At 37.1% G+C, this 20812-nt stretch overlaps 2 protein-coding genes across 2 annotated transcripts in view; one reads left to right on the forward strand and one right to left on the reverse strand.

Moving 5' to 3' along the window:
* LOC136388291 (zinc finger protein 699-like) overlaps positions 1-20812 on the forward strand; it is a 343451-nt gene that overhangs the window by 133594 nt on the left and 189045 nt on the right.
* On the reverse strand, positions 5354-6610 carry LOC136388288 (olfactory receptor 7D4-like). The gene is given in 6 exon segments (XM_066360215.1): positions 5354-5421; positions 5598-5681; positions 5684-5866; positions 5869-5980; positions 5983-6295; positions 6336-6610. Coding segments are annotated over 6 exon segments (1035 nt in total).

A 20812-nucleotide genomic window follows, 5' to 3' on the forward strand; every position in this document is an offset into this window, starting at 1 on the left:
TAAACAACATACTTTTAAAAAATGAATGGGTCAAAGAAGAAATAAGTGCAGAGATAAAAAAATATATATAGACAAATGAAAATGACAATACGACATAACAGAATCTATGAGATGCAGCAAAAGCAGTGATAAGAGGGAAATTCATATCACTTCAGGCAGATATGAACAAACAGGAGAGAGCCCAAGTGAACCACTTTACTTCACACCTTAAGGAACTAGAAAAAAAGAACAAAGACAACCCAAAACCAGCCGAAGAAAGGAGATAATAAAAATCAGAGCAGAAATAAATGAATTAGAGAACAGAAAAACTATACAAAAAATTAATAGAACAAGGAGCTGGTTCTTTGAAAAGATCAACAAAATTGACAAACCCTTGGCAAGACTTACCAAGGAAAAAAGAGAAAGAACTCATATAAATAAAATCCAAAATGAAAGAGAAGAAATCACCACAGACACTGTAGATATACAAAGAATTATTGTAGAATACTATGAAAAACTATATGTCACAAAATTCAACAACCTAGAAGAAATGGATAAATTCCTAGAACAATGCAACCTTCCTAGACTGCGTCAAGAAGAAGCAGAAAGCCAAAACAGACCTATTCATAGAGAAGAAATAGAAAAAACCATTAAAAACCTCCCCAGAAAAGAAGTCCAGGCCCAGACGGCTATACCAACGAATTTTATCAAATATTCAAAGAAGACTTGGTTCCTATTTTACTGAAAGACTACCAAAAAATTGAAGAAGAAGCAATACTTCCAAACACATTTTATAAGGCCAACATAACCCTCATACCAAAACCAGGCAAGGACTGCACAAAAAAAGAAAACTACAGACCAATATCTCTAATGAATACAGATGCTAAAATACTAAACAAAATACTAGCAAATCGAATACAACAACATATTAAAAAAATAATACATCATGATCAAGTGGGATTCATCCCAGAATCTCCAGGATGGTTCAACATATGTAAAACAGTTAACGTAATACACCATATCAACAAAACAAAGAACAAAAACCACATGATCTTATCAATAGACGCAGAAAAGGCTTTTGATAAAATCCAACAAAATTTTATGTTTAAGACTCTCAACAAAATGGGTATAGAAGGAAAATATCTCAACATGATAAAGGCCATATATGATAAACCATCAGCTAACATCATATTAAATGGCACAAAACTGAAGGCTTTCCCCCTTAAATCAGGAACAAGACAGGGTTGTCCACTCTCTCCACTCTTATTTAATGTGGTACTAGAGGTTCTAGCCAGAGCAATCAGACAAGACAAAGAAATAAAAGGTATCCATATCGGAAAAGAAGAAGTAAAGGTATCACTTTTTGCAGATGATATGATCCTATACATCGAAAATCCCAAAGAATCCACAAAAAGACTACTAGAAACAATAAGCCAATACAGTAAGGTCGCAGGATACAAAATTAACATACAGAAGTCAATAGCCTTTCTATATGCCAACAATGAAACATTTGAAAATGAACTCAAAAGAAAAATCCCCTTCAGGATTGCAACAAAAAAATAAAATACCTAAGAATAAACATAACAAAGAATGTAAAGGACTTATATAATGAAAACTATAAACCATTGTTAAGGGAAATCGAAAAAGATATAATGAGATGGAAAAATATTCCTTGTTCTTGGTTAGGAAGAATAAATATAATCAAGATGGCCATATTACCCAAAGCAATATACAAATTTAATGCAATTCCCATCAAAATTCCAATGACATTTTTTAATGAAATGGAACAAAAAATCATCAGATTTATATGGAACTATAAAAAACCCCGAATAGCCAAAGCAATCCTAAAGAAAAAGAATGAAGTTGGGGGCATTACAATACCTGACTTCAAACTATATTATAGGGCCACGACAATCAAAACAGCATGGTATTGGCAGAAAAATAGACACTCAGACCAATGGAACAGAATAAGAAACCCAGAAATGAAACCACATATATATAATCAAACAATTTTTGATAAAGGGGCCAACAACACACAATGGAGAACAGAAAGTCTCTTCAATAAATGGTGTTGGGAAAACTGGAAAGCCACTTGCAAAAGAATGAAACTGGACTACAGTTTGTCCCCCTGTACTAAAATTAACTCAAAATGGATCAAAGATCTATACATAAGACCTGAAACAATAAAGTACATAGAAGAAGACATAGGTACTAAACTCATGGACCTGAGTTTTAAAGAGCATTTTATGAATTTGACTCCAAAGGCAAGAGAAGTGAAGGCAAAAATTAATGAATGGGACTACATCAGACTAAGAAGTTTTTGCTCAGCAAGAGAAACTGAAACAAAATAAACAGACAGCCAACTAAATGGGAAACGATATTTTCAAACAACAGCTCAGATAAGGGCCTAATATCCAAAATATACAAAGAACTCATAAAAGTCAACCACAAACTAACAAATAATCCAATAAAAAAATGGGAAGAGGACATGAACAGACACTTCTCTCAGGAAGAAATACAAATGGCCAACAGATATATGAAAAGATGCTCATCTTCATTAGTTATTAGAGAAATGCAAATCAAAACTGCAATGAGATACCACCTCACACCTGTTAGATTAGTTATTATTAACAAGACAGATAATAGCAAATGTTGGAGAGGCTGTGGAGAAAAAGGAACCCTCATACACTGTTGGTGGGGATGTAAAGTAGTATAACCATTATGGAAGAAAGTATGGTGGTTCCTCAAAAAACTGAAAATAGAACTACCTTATGACCCAGCAATCCCACTGGGTATATACCCCAAAAACTCAGAAACATTGATACGTAAAGACACATGCAGCCCCATGTTCATTGCAGCATTGTTCACAGTGGCCAAGACATGGAAACAACCAAAAAGCCCATCAATAGATGACTGGATAAAGAAGATGTGGCACATATACACTATGGAATACTACTCAGCCATAAGAAATGACGTCATCGGATCATTTACAGCAAAATGGTGGGATCTTGATAACATTATACGAAGTGAAATAAGTAAATCAGAAAAAACCAGGAACTGCATTATTCCATACGTAGGTGGGACATAAAAGTGAAACTAAGAGACATTGATAAGAGTGTGGTGGTTACGAGGGGAGGGGGGAGAGGGAGAGGGAAAGGGAGAGGGGGAGGGACACAAAGAAAACTAGATAGAAGGTGACAGAGGACAATCTGACTTTGGGTGATGGGTATGCAACATAATTGAACGTCAAGATAACCTGGACTTGTTATTTTGAATATATGTATCCTAATTTATTGATGTCGCCTCATTAAAAAATAAAATTAATAAGAATTTATATAAAAAAATGTTTTCCTTGATACCAAGTGTAAGCAAAGATGTGGAAAACTGGACTCATCATTCATTCTGGTGGGAATGTATTATAAATTTGTGCAACCACTTTGAAAAATAGTTTGGAAGTTTCTTAGAAAGTTTAAAATAAATTTGCTATATAAGACTCAGTAAGTACTCTAAGTACTCAAGAGAAATAAGAAATACAAAGACAAGTGAACAAATGTTTATAGCAGCAGTACTCATAACAATGCAGAACTAGAAATATTTGTTTTCAATAATTAGTAAGTGGATAAGCAAAATGTGGTATATAAATGCAATATAATGCTTTATTACAATCAAAAAGAGCAAAATGTTGATGCATTTTCAACATAAATGAACCTGAAAACATATGCTAAGTGTAAAAAACCAGATAAAAAGACCACATAACATATATCTCCATTTATTTACAAAAATCTAGAAAAAACAAATTTATAAAGACAGCTTGGTTAGTGGTTTCCTAAGGCTGATGTGGGAGGGGGAATTAACTGCTAATGTGTGCAAGGATACTTTTTGAGATGACAGGAAAAAAACCTGCATTTTGCTAATGATTGCATAACTTCATAAATTTACTAAAACTGATGGTGTTTCATCATTGAGTGAATTTTATTATGTAGGCTATACCTCAATAAAAATGTTTAAAATTCTTAAAGATCTTCCTGGAATTCCTCAAAGTGAGTTGAGGACTTTTCCCTTGGTTTTCAACAGGATCTACTACACACCAACCTCTCAATTTGTATAGAGTAGACAATAAATGGTCATTGGTTAAACTTAATAGAATCAAATGAATTAAAGTGACAACACACAAGTCTTTCCTATTAAACAAATTACAGTTTTTGAGTCATTTTGATTTTTTACTATGTCCCCAATAATTAATTTTTTTTCTCAAAAGTTTACTCTATTTTTATTTATCATATTAAAACCTCTTCAATCTTTTTCACCTGTGTTATTTTAGGTTTGGGCAAAAGTACATGCTCAGCCAAGTATTCACAGACAAGCACTATATGAAAGAAGCAAGAATCATGGATGGGAGAGAGAAGAGTAAGGGGAGAACATATATCCAATAAAGCTTCCAGTGAATGTACAGAGTTTTCATCCTGTAGTGGAATTTCAGTAAATGGCACAAAATTCAAACCTCAGCTTTATCCCAATAATAGATGAGAGGCCTGGTATACCCCATAACCCTCCATCAAGAGCTATGGTAGGACATGATTCTCTGTCACTTCTGCTACCACATATTGGGCAAAGTGGGTTCCAGCTGGTGCTGGATGTTGGCAGTCATGCAATGGAGGTGGTGAGAGGATCCCAGGGAATGTGGAAGAAATGTTGACAGTGTGAACTGCTCTCTGCTTCCTTGCAGACTCGGTTCTATCAACATTTTTCTCTAATATTCCACAATTGTGTAACTACAATTCCTGATGCACTCCCACAAAGTTTCAGAAAAAATAAATCATGTGAGGAAATAAATCTTATTTAATTCTATTCATTATTACATGTTTTTGGATCTTAGTGAGTGTATCTCAAAATTGCAATAATGAGAAATAAAGGTCAGTATAAAAGGATAGAAAGAAAGATGGGTGAAAAGAGCAATGACACATCTCAGTTTTCTGAGGCAGCAAATTCTGATTACTCATCTGAAGAAACCATCTTTAAAATCTAAACTCCTACTTTGAAGTTGAAAATCAGATCACTATTCTTGTAAAAGGTAGTATAGAAGAGTAAACCTGCCAGGTTGTAGTCCAACTCAGTCTCAGTCTCCTTTTGAAAAGTGAGGTAATGAGAGAAAATATCTTAAAGAAATGTTTTTTAAGATCAAATTAAGTCATTCACATGAATAAACAAGTAGAGTCCCAATATTGTAAGCATTATGTTCTGATTACTGTATGATTTTCACTCCATTTCTTCTAGAAAGAAACAAGCATACAACCAAATTAAGGTAAAGATCAGCAATGTCTGAGGACAACTTTTTGGGGAATTGGTTATCACCTGATAAGAAAAGTGCATTACATTAAAAGTTAGAAATCTTAAAAATAGCTGCAGAAATGTTGACCAAATGTGAAATATTGAGGACAGCATCTAAGGAAGAAAAGTCAAAAAGAAATATCTGAGGAACTTTTTGAGAAGAAACTAACACAAAATACAAACAAAAGTGAAATTATATGTGCTTTGGAAATAGAAGAAACAAAGCATGTCTTTTAAGAGAGAAATAAAACTAAGATATTGAAATTTGCAACATTTAGTGTGGGGCCCACAATGTCCACTTAGCTCTGAGGCCAGTGGTCCATCACTAACAGGTGCTACTAGGTTAAGGAGCCTTCTCAGGGCTTCCTTCACACCTTGTTCCTCAGGCTGTAGATGAAGGGGTTCAGCAGGGGGGTGACCATGGTGTACATCACAGAGGCAACTGAGTTTTGTAGAGAAAAATGGGTCACAGCAGAACTGAGGTAGACCCCTAGACCTGATCCACAAAACAAGGAGACTGCACAGAGGTGAGACCCACAAATGGAAAATGCTTTATATATCCCCTTTTAAAGGACATTCTCATTAAGACAGAGACAATCTGAGAGCAAGAGAAAAGAATTCCAGTGAGAGGAAACACACCAAAAAGGGCAGTAATTGCATACATGATGATATATAATTGATGAGGGTGTCAGAGCAGGCTGCCTTGAGAAGCTGGGCCAGTTCACAGAAGAAATGTGGAATTTTAGTGCCTACACAGAAGGTCAGCTGCATCATTAGTAGAATATGAAAAAGAGAAACCCAGAAAATGATGAACCAAGACATCAGAACCAGAAGGCCACACAGGCGTGGGTTCATGATGACTGTGTAGTGCAGGTGGTGGCAGATGGCTACATACTGGTCATAGGCCATCACAGCCAGGAGGAAGTTGTCTATTCCAAGAAAAATAGTAAAAAAAAAATACACCTGAATGAAGCACCCGATGTAGGAAGAAAAGTCAAAAAGAAATATCTGAGGAACTTTTTGAGAAGATGGTATTGCTCTGAGTCTGGATGTTCACCAGCATCTTCAGGACAGTGGTGGAAGTGAAACAGATATCAACAAAGGACAGGTGGGAGAGAAAGAAGTACATGGGGGTGTGGAGGTGGGGGTCTGAGCTGATGGCCAGGATGATAAGCAGGTTCCCAAGTATGGTGATCAGGTACATGGACAGGAACACTCCACTGAGGAGGGGCTGCAGTTCAGGATCCTCTGAAAGACCCAGGAGGAGGAATTCTGACACTTCTGTGTGGTTTCCTGCCTCCATGTAGCTGGTGTGTCTTCTGAACACGGAGGCAAAAACAACATTCAATGAACAGCCAATTAGCATCTCAGATAGTTGTCACCTTTAGATTCCACATTTGTATGGCCACCTTTTATGATCTAATAGTAATTCCAATACTGAGGATCCACTCATTTGTGTGGCTGCCCAATTTTATTTTTAAATTCTATATTTGCTCAGACTTGTTTTAGTTTAGCAGAAATTGATCTCTTTATTTTTATCTTCAACTCACCGGTTCTAATTCTCTTATCTGAATCTATTGACATAAACCAATATCTTCCTTCATATGTGACTTCCTAAGTAACTAAAGACATTTAGGGTCTTGTCTTTGATAATCCCACTACCTCTTTTATTTTATAATAATGATTAAAACCTGTGTTTTCAACTGAAACAACTATATTTCTGTGACTTGATACTTTATATTGATGTCATAGTTAACTCTCCATTTGCTCCATTGTGTTTCTTGCTAAAAATGTTGTTACTACTATTACCATCTTTGTGAGGTCTAAAAGTGCCTTTCATCACAATAATATCTCAATAAATTATAGCTATTATTATTATTAATGTATTTTCTTTATTACAATTTACATACATATACTCTTCCAAAGTACCATATAGAGATGTGATTTAGAAAATAGGATCTTGAGTCAGACTTCTTGGAACAGAATTTGATCTACCATGTTACATCATTGTGACATTGACAAAGTTATTAAATTTCTCTTAGCTGCAGATACCTGACCTCCAGGAAGGGAATAGTAAATATTCTGTACATTGTAGAAAGAAAGAATGATTAAATGAAAAGATACATATACTTTTGTTATTGAGTTTCTGTGGCATACAGCGGGCACTTCATAAAAGTCAAGTTCTTTTCTGAACATTACAATCAATTTGTCTTGCAGCATTATTTTTAGTATTCTTCTAAAACTGAGGTAGTTATCATTATAAACACAACACATCTTTTATCTTTTTTTTTTAATCTCCGCCAAGCACTTCTAATTAATAAAGATCCTTATGGATCCCTCTTTCAGAGACTTCCTGCCAACTGGATTCCTCCAAGAAGAGGAAGATGTGTATGGACTACATAGATAATATGGGGAAACAAAAAACACAGTACTGTTAAAATAAAGTAGAAATCTGGCCCTGGCCAGTTGGCTTAGTGGTAGAGCATCAGCCTGGTTTGCAGGAGTCCTGGGTCGGTTCCTGGCCAGGGCACACAGGAGAAGCAACCATCTGCTTCTCCACCCCTCCCCCTCTCCTTCCTCTCTGTCTCTCTCTTCCCCTCCTGCAGCCAAGTCTCCATTGGAGCAAAGTTGGCCCGGGCACTGAGGATGGCTCCATGGCCTCTGCCTCAGGTGCTAGAATGGCTCTGGTTGTGGCAGAGCAATGCCCCAGATGGGCAGAGCATCGCCCCCTGGTGGGCATGCCAGGTGGATCCCAGTCGGGCACATGTGGGAGTCTGTCTGACTGTCTCCCCATTTCCAACTTCAGAAAAATACCAAAAAAAAAGTAGAAATCATGTGTGAAGGCAAGTGTAGATGTGTTGTTTTAAAATCAATGGCATAAATAGAAAATATATGAAGAGATTTTTTTTTAAATATTCAAAGTGCCTATATATGAAATCATCTTAAAAATTAAAAGGCAAACAAGATTTGAAAATAAAAAGGCAACTATTCAAATGAGAGAAGATATTTACAAACAATACCTCCAATAAGGGGCTAATATCCAAAATGTATAAAAAACTCATACAATACAACAACAGTGACAAAAACAAACAATTCAATTAAAAAATGGGCAGAGGGGCCCTGGCCACTTGGCTCAGTGGTAGAGCATAGACCTGGTGTGCAGGAGTTCCAGGTTCAATTCCTGGCCAGGGCACACAGGAGAAGTGCCCATCTGCTTCTTCACCCCTGCCCCTCTCCTTCCTCTCTGTCTCTCTCTTCCCTTCCCGCAGCCGAGGCTCCATTGGAACAAAGTTGGCCTGGGTGCTGAGGATGGCTCCTTGGCCTCTGCCTCAGGTGCTAGAATGGCTCTGGTCACAACAGAGCAACGCCCCAGATGGGCAGAGCATCGCCCCCTGGTGGGCATGCCGGGTGGATCCCGGTTGGGCACATGCGGGAGTCTGTCTGACTGCCACCCTGTTTCCAGCTTCAGAAAAATACAAAAAAAAGAAAAAAATGGGCAGAGGACCTGAACAGACACTTTTCCCAAGAAGATATATAGATGACCAACAGGCGTGAAAAGATGTTCAACTTCACTAGCTATAGGGGAAATACAAATCAAAACCACAATGAGATACCAGCTCATACTTGTTAGAATCTTTATTATTAGTATGACAAAAAATCAGTGTTAGAGAAGATGTAGAAAAAGGGGAATATTTGTGGGAATGGAAATTGGTGCAGCCTCTATGAAAAACAGTATGGAGTTTCTCCAACAATTAGAATAGAGCTACCATACCACCCAGAAATTTCTATTCTGGTTACCTAAGTAAAAAATTTGAAAACACTTCTTCATAAACATTATATATAATGTAACTGCTCACAAAAATTAGGGGATATTTCAAAATAAATATGAAGTGATAAAATATCCTCTAATATATATACCTTTATGTTTATTGAAGCATTATTTACAATAACCAAGATTTGGAAACAACTGAAGTATTCTTTGGTGCTATGTGTATACTATGGAATACTACTCAGCCATTAAAAGATGAAATACTGCCATTTGTGACAAAACAAATGTATCTTGAGAGTATCATCCTAGATGAAATATGTCAGATAGAAAATGACAATAACTGTATGATTTCACTAACTGTATGATTTCACTTATATGTGGAATATAAATCAGTAATCAAAAAATTAACTAACAAAACAAACTCATAGTCATAGAAAACAATATAGTGGTTACCAGAAGGGAAGGGTTGGAGGGCTTATAAAGAGGGTAAAAGAGGTCGAATATATGGTGGTGAAAGGAGACTAGTCTTTGGATGATGAGTACACAGTAGAATATACAGATAATATATCAAAAATTTGTACAGCTAAAACTATACAATGTCATTAACCAATGTTATCCTAATAAACTTTAAAAAGAAAGTAAATAGTTACATTCTCCATGATAAAAATGCATAACTATTACTAATGCCTAGAGAATGCTAATTAATTAAGGAGAGAAAATAATTACTGAAGACCCATTTATTCTGGGGAGATGGGTAGAAAAAGGCTCTCTGAAATATGAATATTTGAATGGTGAGAAGAAGGATGGGTATTTGTGAATTAGGACAAATTTTAAAAGGGCAAGCATTTTATTTTGGACTAAGTGAACAGAATTTCCATGTGCACTTGAGTCAGTGAGCTTAGTAACAAAAGGGATTTGAGAAACCAGTGAGAGAAAAAACAGACAACTGGGGTCAGAAAGGACAGAGAGTGTGAGGCCCAAATTTTGAGCCTCCTGTACTATTCCTTAAGATGCCTCTCATGTTGGTACTTTTGTATTCATTTGTAGGTTAGAGATTATAACTGCTTTTGCTCACTATTGTCATTGCATAGACCTAACTGGTGCCTAACACATAAGAGGTGCTCACATATATGAATGTTAGATATGTATAGAATGTTAGATATATATATATGTCACCAATGTATAATAGGCTGACCAGGCAGAGAGCCCAGGTTCTAAACCCTGAGGTTGCTGGCTTGAGTGCAGGGTCACTGGCTTGAGCATGGGATTATAGACATGACTCCATGATTGCTGGCTTGAGCTCAAAGCTCACTGGCTTGAGCCCAAATGTCACTGGCTTGAAGCCCAAGGTCACTGTCCTAAACCCAAGGTCACTGGCTTGAGCAAGATGTCACTCACTCTGCTGTAGCTCCCTGGTCAAGGGAGAATTGTTGCTTCTCATCTCTCTCCCTTTCTGTCTGTTCCTTTCTGTCTCTCTCTCTAACTCTCTCTCTGTCCCTGTCAAAAAAAATAAAAAATAGAAAATATATGTGTAATAAACATGGAAACTAAAAATGTCAACTATAATACAAAACAGAAATCTTCAAGCTTATCATATAACCGGTTTCCTTTTTGCTAAAGGAGAAAACCAGTGGCAATTTCTTAACTCCAGAAAGAATAGATGTATTTACACTACAGACAACAGGATATTCTACATTAACACTAAAACATTTGTGTTAAATTCATAAACAAACCAACACATTCAACTCCAACTTCAATCACCTGCTACTCTACTGAACTTCAAAGAGATTGGTGAGTGCTTAACATCAGAAATAATTTTGTTTGTAGATAATATTGTGGACACTAAGGTAAAACAACAATCTCATCAATATAAAACTCTTAAATGCTATCAGTGAGTGAAATTGGCTACAAAATAGGGAATATAATAACCAAACTATCACATTAGGAACAAAACAGACAACACCTCATGCATAGTAGATCTCCAGTGAGTAGTCAATGAACAAATTCTGGAACACAGGAAGTGGAGAAAAGACTACAATTATGGAAAACCATAGAGAAGAAGTGGACATTCTCCAGAAAATAATTCTTATTGGAGAGAGGCTCTAGATTTCAAAAAAAGAGTCAAAAAAGAAAACAAACAAATAAACAAAAAAAACCCAAAGTCTAGAAATGACAGGTTTCACTGGAAACTAAAGTAATTTCCAAGTCCAGAGACTCCATTGTTGTAAAGTATATAATACAGGACTGCTCATTTAATTATTTCAGAGGCAAAGCCCCATACCCACCTTGTTTGATTTGATTTTCATTATTCAGCCTTCACTAAAACAGATGATCCTCTTTAAAGGCTATCACTGAAGGTTTCCATTATACAGTATCTGGCCCTGGGAAGCCCAGTTGAGGTTTTATTTGGTTGGATCAGAGAATTATGAAAAGGAGCAATTAAAACATATTTAAGGCTTTCAGCATCTCAAGGTTTAAATTCTCAGAGCTCCTTGGCTGCTAAGCATGTTATAGCTCATTGTCTGTATGCATTTTTCTATAATATAATTGGATTTCCTAAAGTGGTTAAACTGACATGCTCCTGCATATGTAGCAAAAGCATTTACTGTATTTTGTCAAACCTTTCGAATTATGGGTATTTCTTACAATCTTTAAAGTCAAGATATTATTAAAGTGTACCCAAAAATATTTTAAGGTCAATTTAAAAAAAAATTTAAAAGGGGGGAGTCACATAATGGAACTCCTACAGGTCTCCCGTATCATGCTTTTTACCTAAAAAAAAATTAAATTTCTTTTGAATGCTGATGAACAGGAGACACCAAATCTTTTTTTCCTGCAAACTTCTACCTTCTTTTATTTGATCCAGATAATAACACTGTTTTGTCTTTTTCCAAATAGCTCCAGATATATGGAAAAGGTTTATATACGTGGATGGGGATCCTCAAACCCCTCGGCAAGATCTTCTGAGCATGGCTTTTAAGGTACCAAGAGGCAGAAAAAGCCCAATAGAAATCAGATGAACTACCAGCTTTTAGGATAAACCCTTAAAGGCTCCAACGCCCCAAAGGGGTCTCATAGGATTCCAGCTGGGTCCTGCTTCAATAGTGAATAGGAAGGTCATTGAGCTAAAGCTTGCCAGGCTTACATGCCTTTGCTGTGAGGAAAAAGGGACACTGGAAGGTAGGCTTCCCCCTCGCTCCTCTAAGGCAGGGTTCATTCTCTTCCAGCCCTGCCCCAGCCACCTATGACCTAACCTTGCCCAGAATGCTGGAGTTTGCTACTGAAGGCTGAAGGTGCCCAGGGCCGTCAGCCCCATCTATGACACTGTGGACAAGCCTAGGGTATTTCTTCCAAGAAGCAGGTAAACTGATCTCACTTGCACAAGGGCCACTTAAATATGTCTTGCCTGAAGAGTCAGGTTTTTTTGGTTGATGTTTTTTTTTTTTTATAATTTTATTTTTTTAATGAAGTGACATCAATAAATCAGGATACATATATTCAAAGATAACATGTCCAGGTTATCTTGTCGTTCAATTATGTTGCATACCCATCACCCAAAGTCAGATTGTCCTCTGTCACCTTCTATCTAGTTTTCTTTGTGCCCCTCCCCCTTTCCCGTTCCTTCTCCCCCGTCCCCTCGTAATCACCATATTCTTATCAATGTCTCTTAGTCTCACTTTTATGTCCCACCTACGTATGCAATAATGCAGTTCCTGGTTTTTTCTGATTTACTTATTTCACTTCGTATCATGTTATCAAGATCCCACCATTTTGCTGTAAATGATCCGATGACATCATTTCTTATGGCTGAGTAGTATTCCATAGTGTATATGTGCCACATCTTCTTTATCCAGTCATCTATTGATGGGCTTTTTGGTTGTTTCCATGTCCTGGCAACTGTGAACAATGCTGCAATGAACATGGGGCTGCATGTGTCTTTGTGTATCAATGTTTCTGAGTTTTTGGGGTATATACCCAGTAGAGGGATTGCTGGGTCATAAGGTAGTTCTATTTTCAGTTTTTTGAGGAACCACCATACTTTCTTCCATAATGGTTGTACTACCTTACATTCCCACCAACAGTGTATGAGGGTTCCTTTTTCTCCACAGCCTCTCCAACATTTGCTATTACCTGTCTTGTTAATAATAGCTAATCTAACAGGTGTGAGGTGGTATCTCATTGCAGTTTTGATTTGCATTTCTCTAATAACTAATGAAGATGAGCATCTTTTCATATATCTGTTGGCCATTTGTATTTCTTCCTGGGAGAAGTGTCTGTTCATGTCCTCTTCCCATTTTTTTATTGGATTGTTTGTTTGTTTGTTGTTGAGTTTTATGAGTTCTTTGTATATTTTGGATATTAGGCCCTTATCTGAGCTGTTGTTTGAAAATATCGTTTCCCATTTAGTTGGCTGTTTATTTTGTTATCAGTTTCTCTTGCTGAGCAAAAACTTCTTAGTCTGATGTAGTCCCATTCATTAATTTTTGCCTTCACTTCTCTTGCCTGTGGAATCAAATTCATAAAATGCTCTTTAAAACCCAGGTCCATGAGTTGAGTACCTATGTCTTCTTCTATGTACTTCATTGTTTCAGGTCTTATGTTTAGATCTTTGATCCATTTTGAGTTAATTTTAGTACAGGGGGACAAACTGTAGTCCAGTTTCATTCTTTTGCATGTGGCTTTCCAGTTTTCCCAGCACCATTTATTGAAGAGGCATTCTTTTCTCCATTGTGTGGTGTTGGCCCCTTTATCAAAAATTATTTGACTATATATATGTGGTTTTATTTCTGGGTTTTCTATTCTGTTCCATTGGTCTGAGGGTCTATTTTTCTGCCAATACCATGCTGTTTTGATTGTCGTGGCCCTATAATAGAGTTTGAAGTCAGGTATTGTAATGCCCCCAACTTCATTCTTTTTCTTTAGGATTGCTTTGGCTACTCGGGGGTTTTTATAGTTCCATATAAATCTGATGATTTTTTGTTCCATTTCATTAAAAAATGTCATTGGAATTTTGATGGGAATTGCATTAAATTTGTATATTGCTTTGGGTAATATGGCCATCTTGATTATATTTATTCTTCCTAACCAAGAACAAGGAATATTTTTCCATCTCATTATATCTTTTTCGATTTCCCTTAACAATGGTTTATAGTTTTCATTATATAAGTCCTTTACATTCTTTGTTATGTTTATTCCTAGGTATTTTATTTTTTTTGTTGCAATCATGAAGGGGATTATTCTTTTGAGTTCGTTCTCAAATGTTTCATTGTTGGCATATAGAAAGGCTATTGACTTCTGTATGTTAATTTTGTATCCTGCCACCTTACTGTATTGGTTTATTGTTTCTAGTAGTCTTTTTGTGGATTCTTTGGGGTTTTCGATGTATAGGATCATATCATCAGCAAAAAGTGATACCTTTACTTCTTCTTTTCCAATATGGATGCCTTTTATATTTTTGTCTTGACTGATTGCTCTGGCTAGAACCTTTAGTACCACATTAAATAAGAGTGGAGAGAGTGGACAACCCTGTCCTGTTCCTGATTTAAGGAAAAAAGCCTTCAGTTTTGTGCCATTTAATATGATGTTAGCTGATGGTTTATCATATATGGCCTTTATCATGTTGAGATATTTTCCTTCTATACCCATTTTGTTGAGAGTCTTAAACATAAAATTGTGTTGTATTTTATCAAAAGCCTTTTCTGCGTCTATTGATAAGATCATGTGGTTTTTGTTCTTTGTTTTGTTGATATGGTGTATTACATTAACCGTTTTACGTATGTTGAAACATCCTTGAGATTCTGGGATGAATCCCAATTCATCATGATGTATTATTTTTTTAATATGTTGTTGTATTTGATTTGCTAGTATTTTGTTTAGTATTTTAGCATCTGTATTCATTAGAGATATTGGTCTGTAGTTTTCTTTTATTGTGCCATCCTTGCCTGGTTTTGGTATGAGGGTTATTTTGGCCTCATAAAATGTGTTTGGAAGTATTGCTTCTTCTTCAATTTTTTGGAAGACTTTCAGTAGAATAGGAACCAAGTCTTCTTTGAATGTTTGATAAAATTCGCTGGTATAGCCGTCTGGGCCTGGACTTTTATTTTTGGGGAGGTTTTTAATAGTTTTTTCTATTTCTTCTCTACTAGTAGGTCTGTTTAGGCTTTCTGTTTCTTCTTTACTCAGTCTAGGAAGGTTGTATTGTTCTAAGAATTTATCCATTTCTTCTAGGTTGTGAAATTTAGTGGCATAAAGTTTTTCATAGTATTCTACAATAATTCTTTGTATATCTACGGTGTCCATGGTGATTTCTCCTCTTTCATTTTGGATTTTGTTTATATGAGTTCTTTCTCTTTTTTCCTTGGTAAGTCTTGCCAAGGGTTTGTCAATTTTGTTGATCTTTTCAAAGAACCAGCTTCTTGTTCTATTAATTTTTTCTATAGTTTTTCTGTTCTCTAATACATTTATTTCTGCTCTGATTTTTATTATCTCCTTTCTTCGGCTGGTTTTGGGTTTTCTTTGTTCTTCTTTTTCTAGTTCCTTAAGGTGTGAAGTTAAGTGGTTTACTTGGGCTCTCTCTCGTTTGTTCATATATGCCTGAAGTGATATGAACTTCCCTCTTATCACTTCTTTTGCTGCTTCCCTTAGATTCTGATATGTTGTATTGTCATTTTCATTTGTCTGTATATATCTTTTGATCTCTGCACTTATTTCTTTTTTGACCCATTCATTTTTAAAAAATATGTTGTTTAGTTTCCACATTTTTGTTGGATTTTTTTCCTCTTTTTTGTAGTTGAATTCTAGTTTCAAGGCCTTATGATCAGAAAATATGCTTGGTACAACTTCGATTTTTCTGAATTTTCTGATGTTGTTTTTGTGGCCCAACATATGGTCAATTCTTGAGAATGATCCATGTACACTGGAGAAAAATGTATACACAGTCACTTTGGGATGAAATGTCCTGTAGATGTCTATCATATCCAGGTGCTCTAGTGTTTTGTTTAAGGCCACTATGTCTTTGTTGATTCTCTGTTTGGATGGCCGATGTAAAGGCATAAGCGGTGTATTGAGTTCTCCAAGTATGATTGTATTTTTCTCAGTTTTTGTTTTAAGGTCAATAAGTAGCTGTCTTATATATTTTGGTGCTCCTTGGCTTGGTTTATATATATTTAGAATTGTTATGTCTTCTTGATTCAGTGTCCCCTTAGCCATTATGAAATGGCCATTTTTGTCTCTGAGTACTTTTGCTGTCTTGTAATCAGCATTATCAGATATGACTATTGCTACGCCTGCTTTTTTTTGGGGTGTTGTTTGCTTGGAGTATTGTTTTCCAGCCTTTCACTTTGAAATTGTTTTTATCCTTGTTACTTAGATGAGTTTCTTGTACGCAGCATACAGTTGGATTTTCTTTTTTAATCCATTCTGCTACTCTGTGCCTTTTTATTGGTGAGTTTAATCCGTTTACATTTAGTGTAATTATTGACACTTGTGAGTTCCCTATTGCCATTTTATAGATTGCTTTCTGTTAGTTTTGTGTCTTGTTTGATCCTTCTCTTTCATCTTTCTATCTTTTGTTATTATTTGGTTGTATTCCATACATCTTTCCTCTGTTGCTATCTTTTTTATGTCATGTGCTTCTGTGGTGGTTTTTTCAATGGTGGTTACCTTTAAGTAATAAAAAGGGTTCCTACCCTGTTCATTGTAGTGAACTATTTCGTGAGTACTTTTGCCCTCCATTGTTCATTGCTACTGTTAATCTCCATCCTCTCCTCCCCCTTTCATTTTGTTGTTGTCACAGTTTAAATTTGTTTTTATTGTGTTCTTCTTGGAGCTTTTACTTGTGGCTTTGTTGTTTTTTGTTTTTTTATCTGATTGGAGAACCCCCTTTAGTAATTCCTGGAGTGGGGATTTTCTGATGATAAATTCCCTCATCTTTTCTGTATCTGTGAATGTTTTTATCTCTCCATATTTGAAGGATAGCTTTGATGGGTATAGTATTCATGGCTGAAAGTTCCTCTTTTTCAGGACTTTAAATATTGGGGTCCACTCTCTTCTAGCTTGTAGAGTTTCTGTTGCGAAATTGGATGATAATCTAATTGGCCTTCCTTTATATGTTGTATTTTTCTTTTCCCTGGCTGCCTTGAGAATTTTTTCTTTGCCATTGTTTTGTGCCAATTTCATTATGATGTGCCTTGGAGTAGGTTTGTTGGGGTTAAGAAAACTCGGAGTTCTGTTTGCTTCTTGAATTTGAGGCTTTAGTTCTTTCCACAGGCTTGGGAAGTTTTCATCTATTATTTGTTTGAGTATGTTCTCCATTCCATTTTCTCTCTCTTCTCCCTCTGATATACCTATTATTTTTATGTTATTCTTTTTGATGGAGTCAGATAATTCCTGTAGGGCTATCTCATTTTTTTTAATTTTTGAGTCTCTTTCTTCTCTCTGTTTTGACTCAAGTTGCTTGTCTTCTATTTCACTAATTCTACCTTCTATCTGGCCTGTTCTATTAGCTAAGCTTGTTACCTCGTTTTTCAGCTTGTGTATTGAGTTTTTCATCTCTGTTTGATTTGTTTTTATAGTTTCAATTTCCTTGGAAAAATATTCTTTATGTTCATTGAGTTGTTTTCTGAGCTCCCTAAATTACCTGTGTTTTCTTGTATATCTCTGAGTATTTTTAGGATTTCTATTTTAAATTCTCTGTTGTTATACTCCAAGGTTTCCAATATATTAAATTTTTTCTCCATAGATATTTCCTCATCTATCTGTGTTACCTCTCTTTCTTTTGTATCCATGATATTCGATTTTCTCTTCTTTAATGGCATCTGAGGGTGGTTTTGTTGATAGTATTAATGAGATTTAATAAAGAATAAAAAGTTAAAAAAATAAAAATAAAAAATCGAAGTTTTTTAGAAAAATAATTAAATAAAGAAAAATAAAATAAAATAAAATATTTTAATAAAAAAGAAAATTATTTCCCCCTTTCTTTTTTCCTCTGCTCTCCCTTCTTTCTTGAGAAAATCTTGTGGTGAACTGTGAGTTATATTGTACTAAATAGAACAAACAATGCCTGTACTGAAGGGCCTGAATTGGGGAGAAGTAATAAAGGGGCAAAAAAAACCCCAAAAAACAAAAGAAAAACAACAGAAAAAAAGGGGTATGGACCCACAAAAAGCAAATAAGGAAAAAATTTGAGTCAAGAATAAAATGATATGCTTTTAGGTGTTGGTTGACTAAGAGTTATGATGAGAGAAATAAGAGGAAAACAGGAAAATGGGGGGACAAATCAAAAAATTACTATTGTATTTAGTGGAACAAGAACTAGATAAAATGGAGAGCCAGGGATGGGAGCACTACTAGTGAGTTAAAAAGGTGAAGTAAAAACCCCCCAAAATCCACAAACATAATTTTGAGTCCCAGATAAGATAATTTTTTTGTTATTAAGGTTTGAATGAGAGGAGACGTAAAGGAGAAAGGAAGAAACTTATATAGAGGGAGAAAAGAAAGAGCAAGAAAGAGAGGGAAAAAAAGAGGGTACCACTAAAGGAAGAAAAAAGAGGAGAGAGAGAGAGAGTTAAGGGTTTTGGGGTGCAACCCTCACAGAGAGAAAGGAAGAGGAACAAAAGGATAATGGGAGATATAACACTTATGGGTAGTGTTGTTCAAGGAGAGGAGAGAGTAAGACCTGGCAGCGAGTTAAACTACCAAATTGGAGGAGGAAAAAAAGAGAAAAAAATCAAGAGTGAAGAAAAGAGAAAGAAACGAACAAATATAATAAAATGGGATAGGTTATAAAGTCTGTGGATTATTATTGATTTTGAGAGGTTATCTTCTTGCTTTTTCTTTTCTCTCCCTCTTCCTGGTCGGTGACTCTGTACCCCGGGTTCTGCCCCTTTGGCACGCTCAGGTAGAGGTTTGCAGTTGATAAGTCTCTATGGCGATGTCATGTATTGTGCTTCAGTCTCGTTGGCAGTCGAGGCTCATTAGCATTTATAGGCTCCGACAGTGAGACAGTCCATGTTCCTGGAGCCTCTCTCCTAGTCTTTCCTTCCTCAGTTAGTAGCCTGATAATCCAGCTATGGGGTTGCTGCTGCCTCTGCCTGGATAGTAAGAGGCTCAAAGAGCTGGCCACTCCCCACTCTATTCCCACTCAGTGTAGGGCTCTGGGTAAGGCTCAGTCAGTCAGAGCTGCTAGTGTAATCAGTCGGGGCTTCTGCCCACTCAAAGAACTCTGGCTTTGCCACTCTGTCCAGTAACACGGGTGGGCACCCACTCCTGGGGTGCTTGGAGGAAACTCTCGCTCACTATCTGCGTGCGCAGTACAGGATATCAGGCCGGAAGTCTCACCCTCTGGGTGAAATCCCCGCCCATACAGAAAAGTTGCAGCATTGGAATTGGCTCTCTCTCCCCGGTGCGCGGCTCCCTCAGGGCGCTGGTGCAGCTCGAGATTCTGCTTTTGGCACACACAAAGGCCCCTGACTCTGCCCGTCTGTGGGATAACACGGGCGCACACTGCTGAGGCACTCGGAGGAATCTCTCGCTTACTATCTGTGTGCAGACCAGGATATCAGGCCATCTGCCTCACCCTCTGAGTGAAACCCCTCCCACTCGGAAAAGTTGCAGCGTTGGAATTGGCTCTCACACCCTCCCCGTGCGCGGCTCCCTCAGGGCGCTGGGTGGCCCAGAGATTCCACTTTCAGCCCACACAAAGGCTCTGACTCTGCCTCTCTGTGGGATAACACGAGCGCCCACTGCTGAGGCAGTCGAAGGAATCTCTCGCCCACTATCTGCGCGTGCTGACCAGGAGATTGGGGAAAATGGCTGCCCCACTTGTCTTTCTTTGTCTGGGTTTGGCATGAGTCTTAGCTTGTATAGACTGGGTTGCCACAGAAACAGTTTTTCCTCGGCTTGGATCTCCGTGCTACAGCCTGGTTCGGCCGTTTTTGCCGCAGCCTGGATCTATTTACCCCCTTTACCCGCCTCAGTTTCTATATTATCAGTTCCCAATGAAAGCCACTCTGTTAAGGTTAGTGAGGAAGGCAGAGCATTTCTTACTCCCTATTTCCTTCGGGGTTTGATTATATTTTTAGCCAATTTTTCACTCGACCATACCTTCAGGTGTATTGCAAAACATCTGGAGGCTCCAAGGATAGGTTTTTCTGTTTCTGGTTGAAGATCTTGTTGAGTTTGGGGGGAGATTTTTTCAGTATCGCTTCCTACCACGCCATTACGCTGATGTCATCTTCAAGAGTCAGGTTTTTTATTCTTCCCTCAAAGATCTCTGTTGTGGCTGTTGATAGTCCTATTTTCTGCTGCTTTGTTTAATATATAGTGTTTCCTTTATTCCTCCTACCTCAATGCCCCACTCATATTTCAGGCTGGGACCTCCTCCTAATTTAGAGCTCTCTTTCCCCCTTTTGTCAACTTCTATTATGAATTTACCTTGGCCACCCAGCTTAGTGTATCCCAAGGTTCTCTTTACCATGCCACATTTGCAGAGCTCCAGGGAAAAGCAACCTGGTCTCATCTCTCTAGGCAGAGGATAACAGAAGCTCCATCTCCACACATGCTGCAGATGGCTTTTCCAGTCTACCTGAATCATTACCAGCTAGAAGCAGCAATCACTGGGACTTGGACATGAGCTGTAAAGTATAGAATGGTGACAACAATTCCAGTGCCATGCAGACTTTCCCTGGATGTGGACTTTTCCTGGACTCCTGCTCCTTGTGACAGCTCCTAATGGAC

The sequence above is a fragment of the Saccopteryx leptura genome, chromosome 1, assembly GCF_036850995.1.
Source record: "Saccopteryx leptura isolate mSacLep1 chromosome 1, mSacLep1_pri_phased_curated, whole genome shotgun sequence".
NCBI lineage: Eukaryota > Metazoa > Chordata > Mammalia > Chiroptera > Emballonuridae > Saccopteryx > Saccopteryx leptura.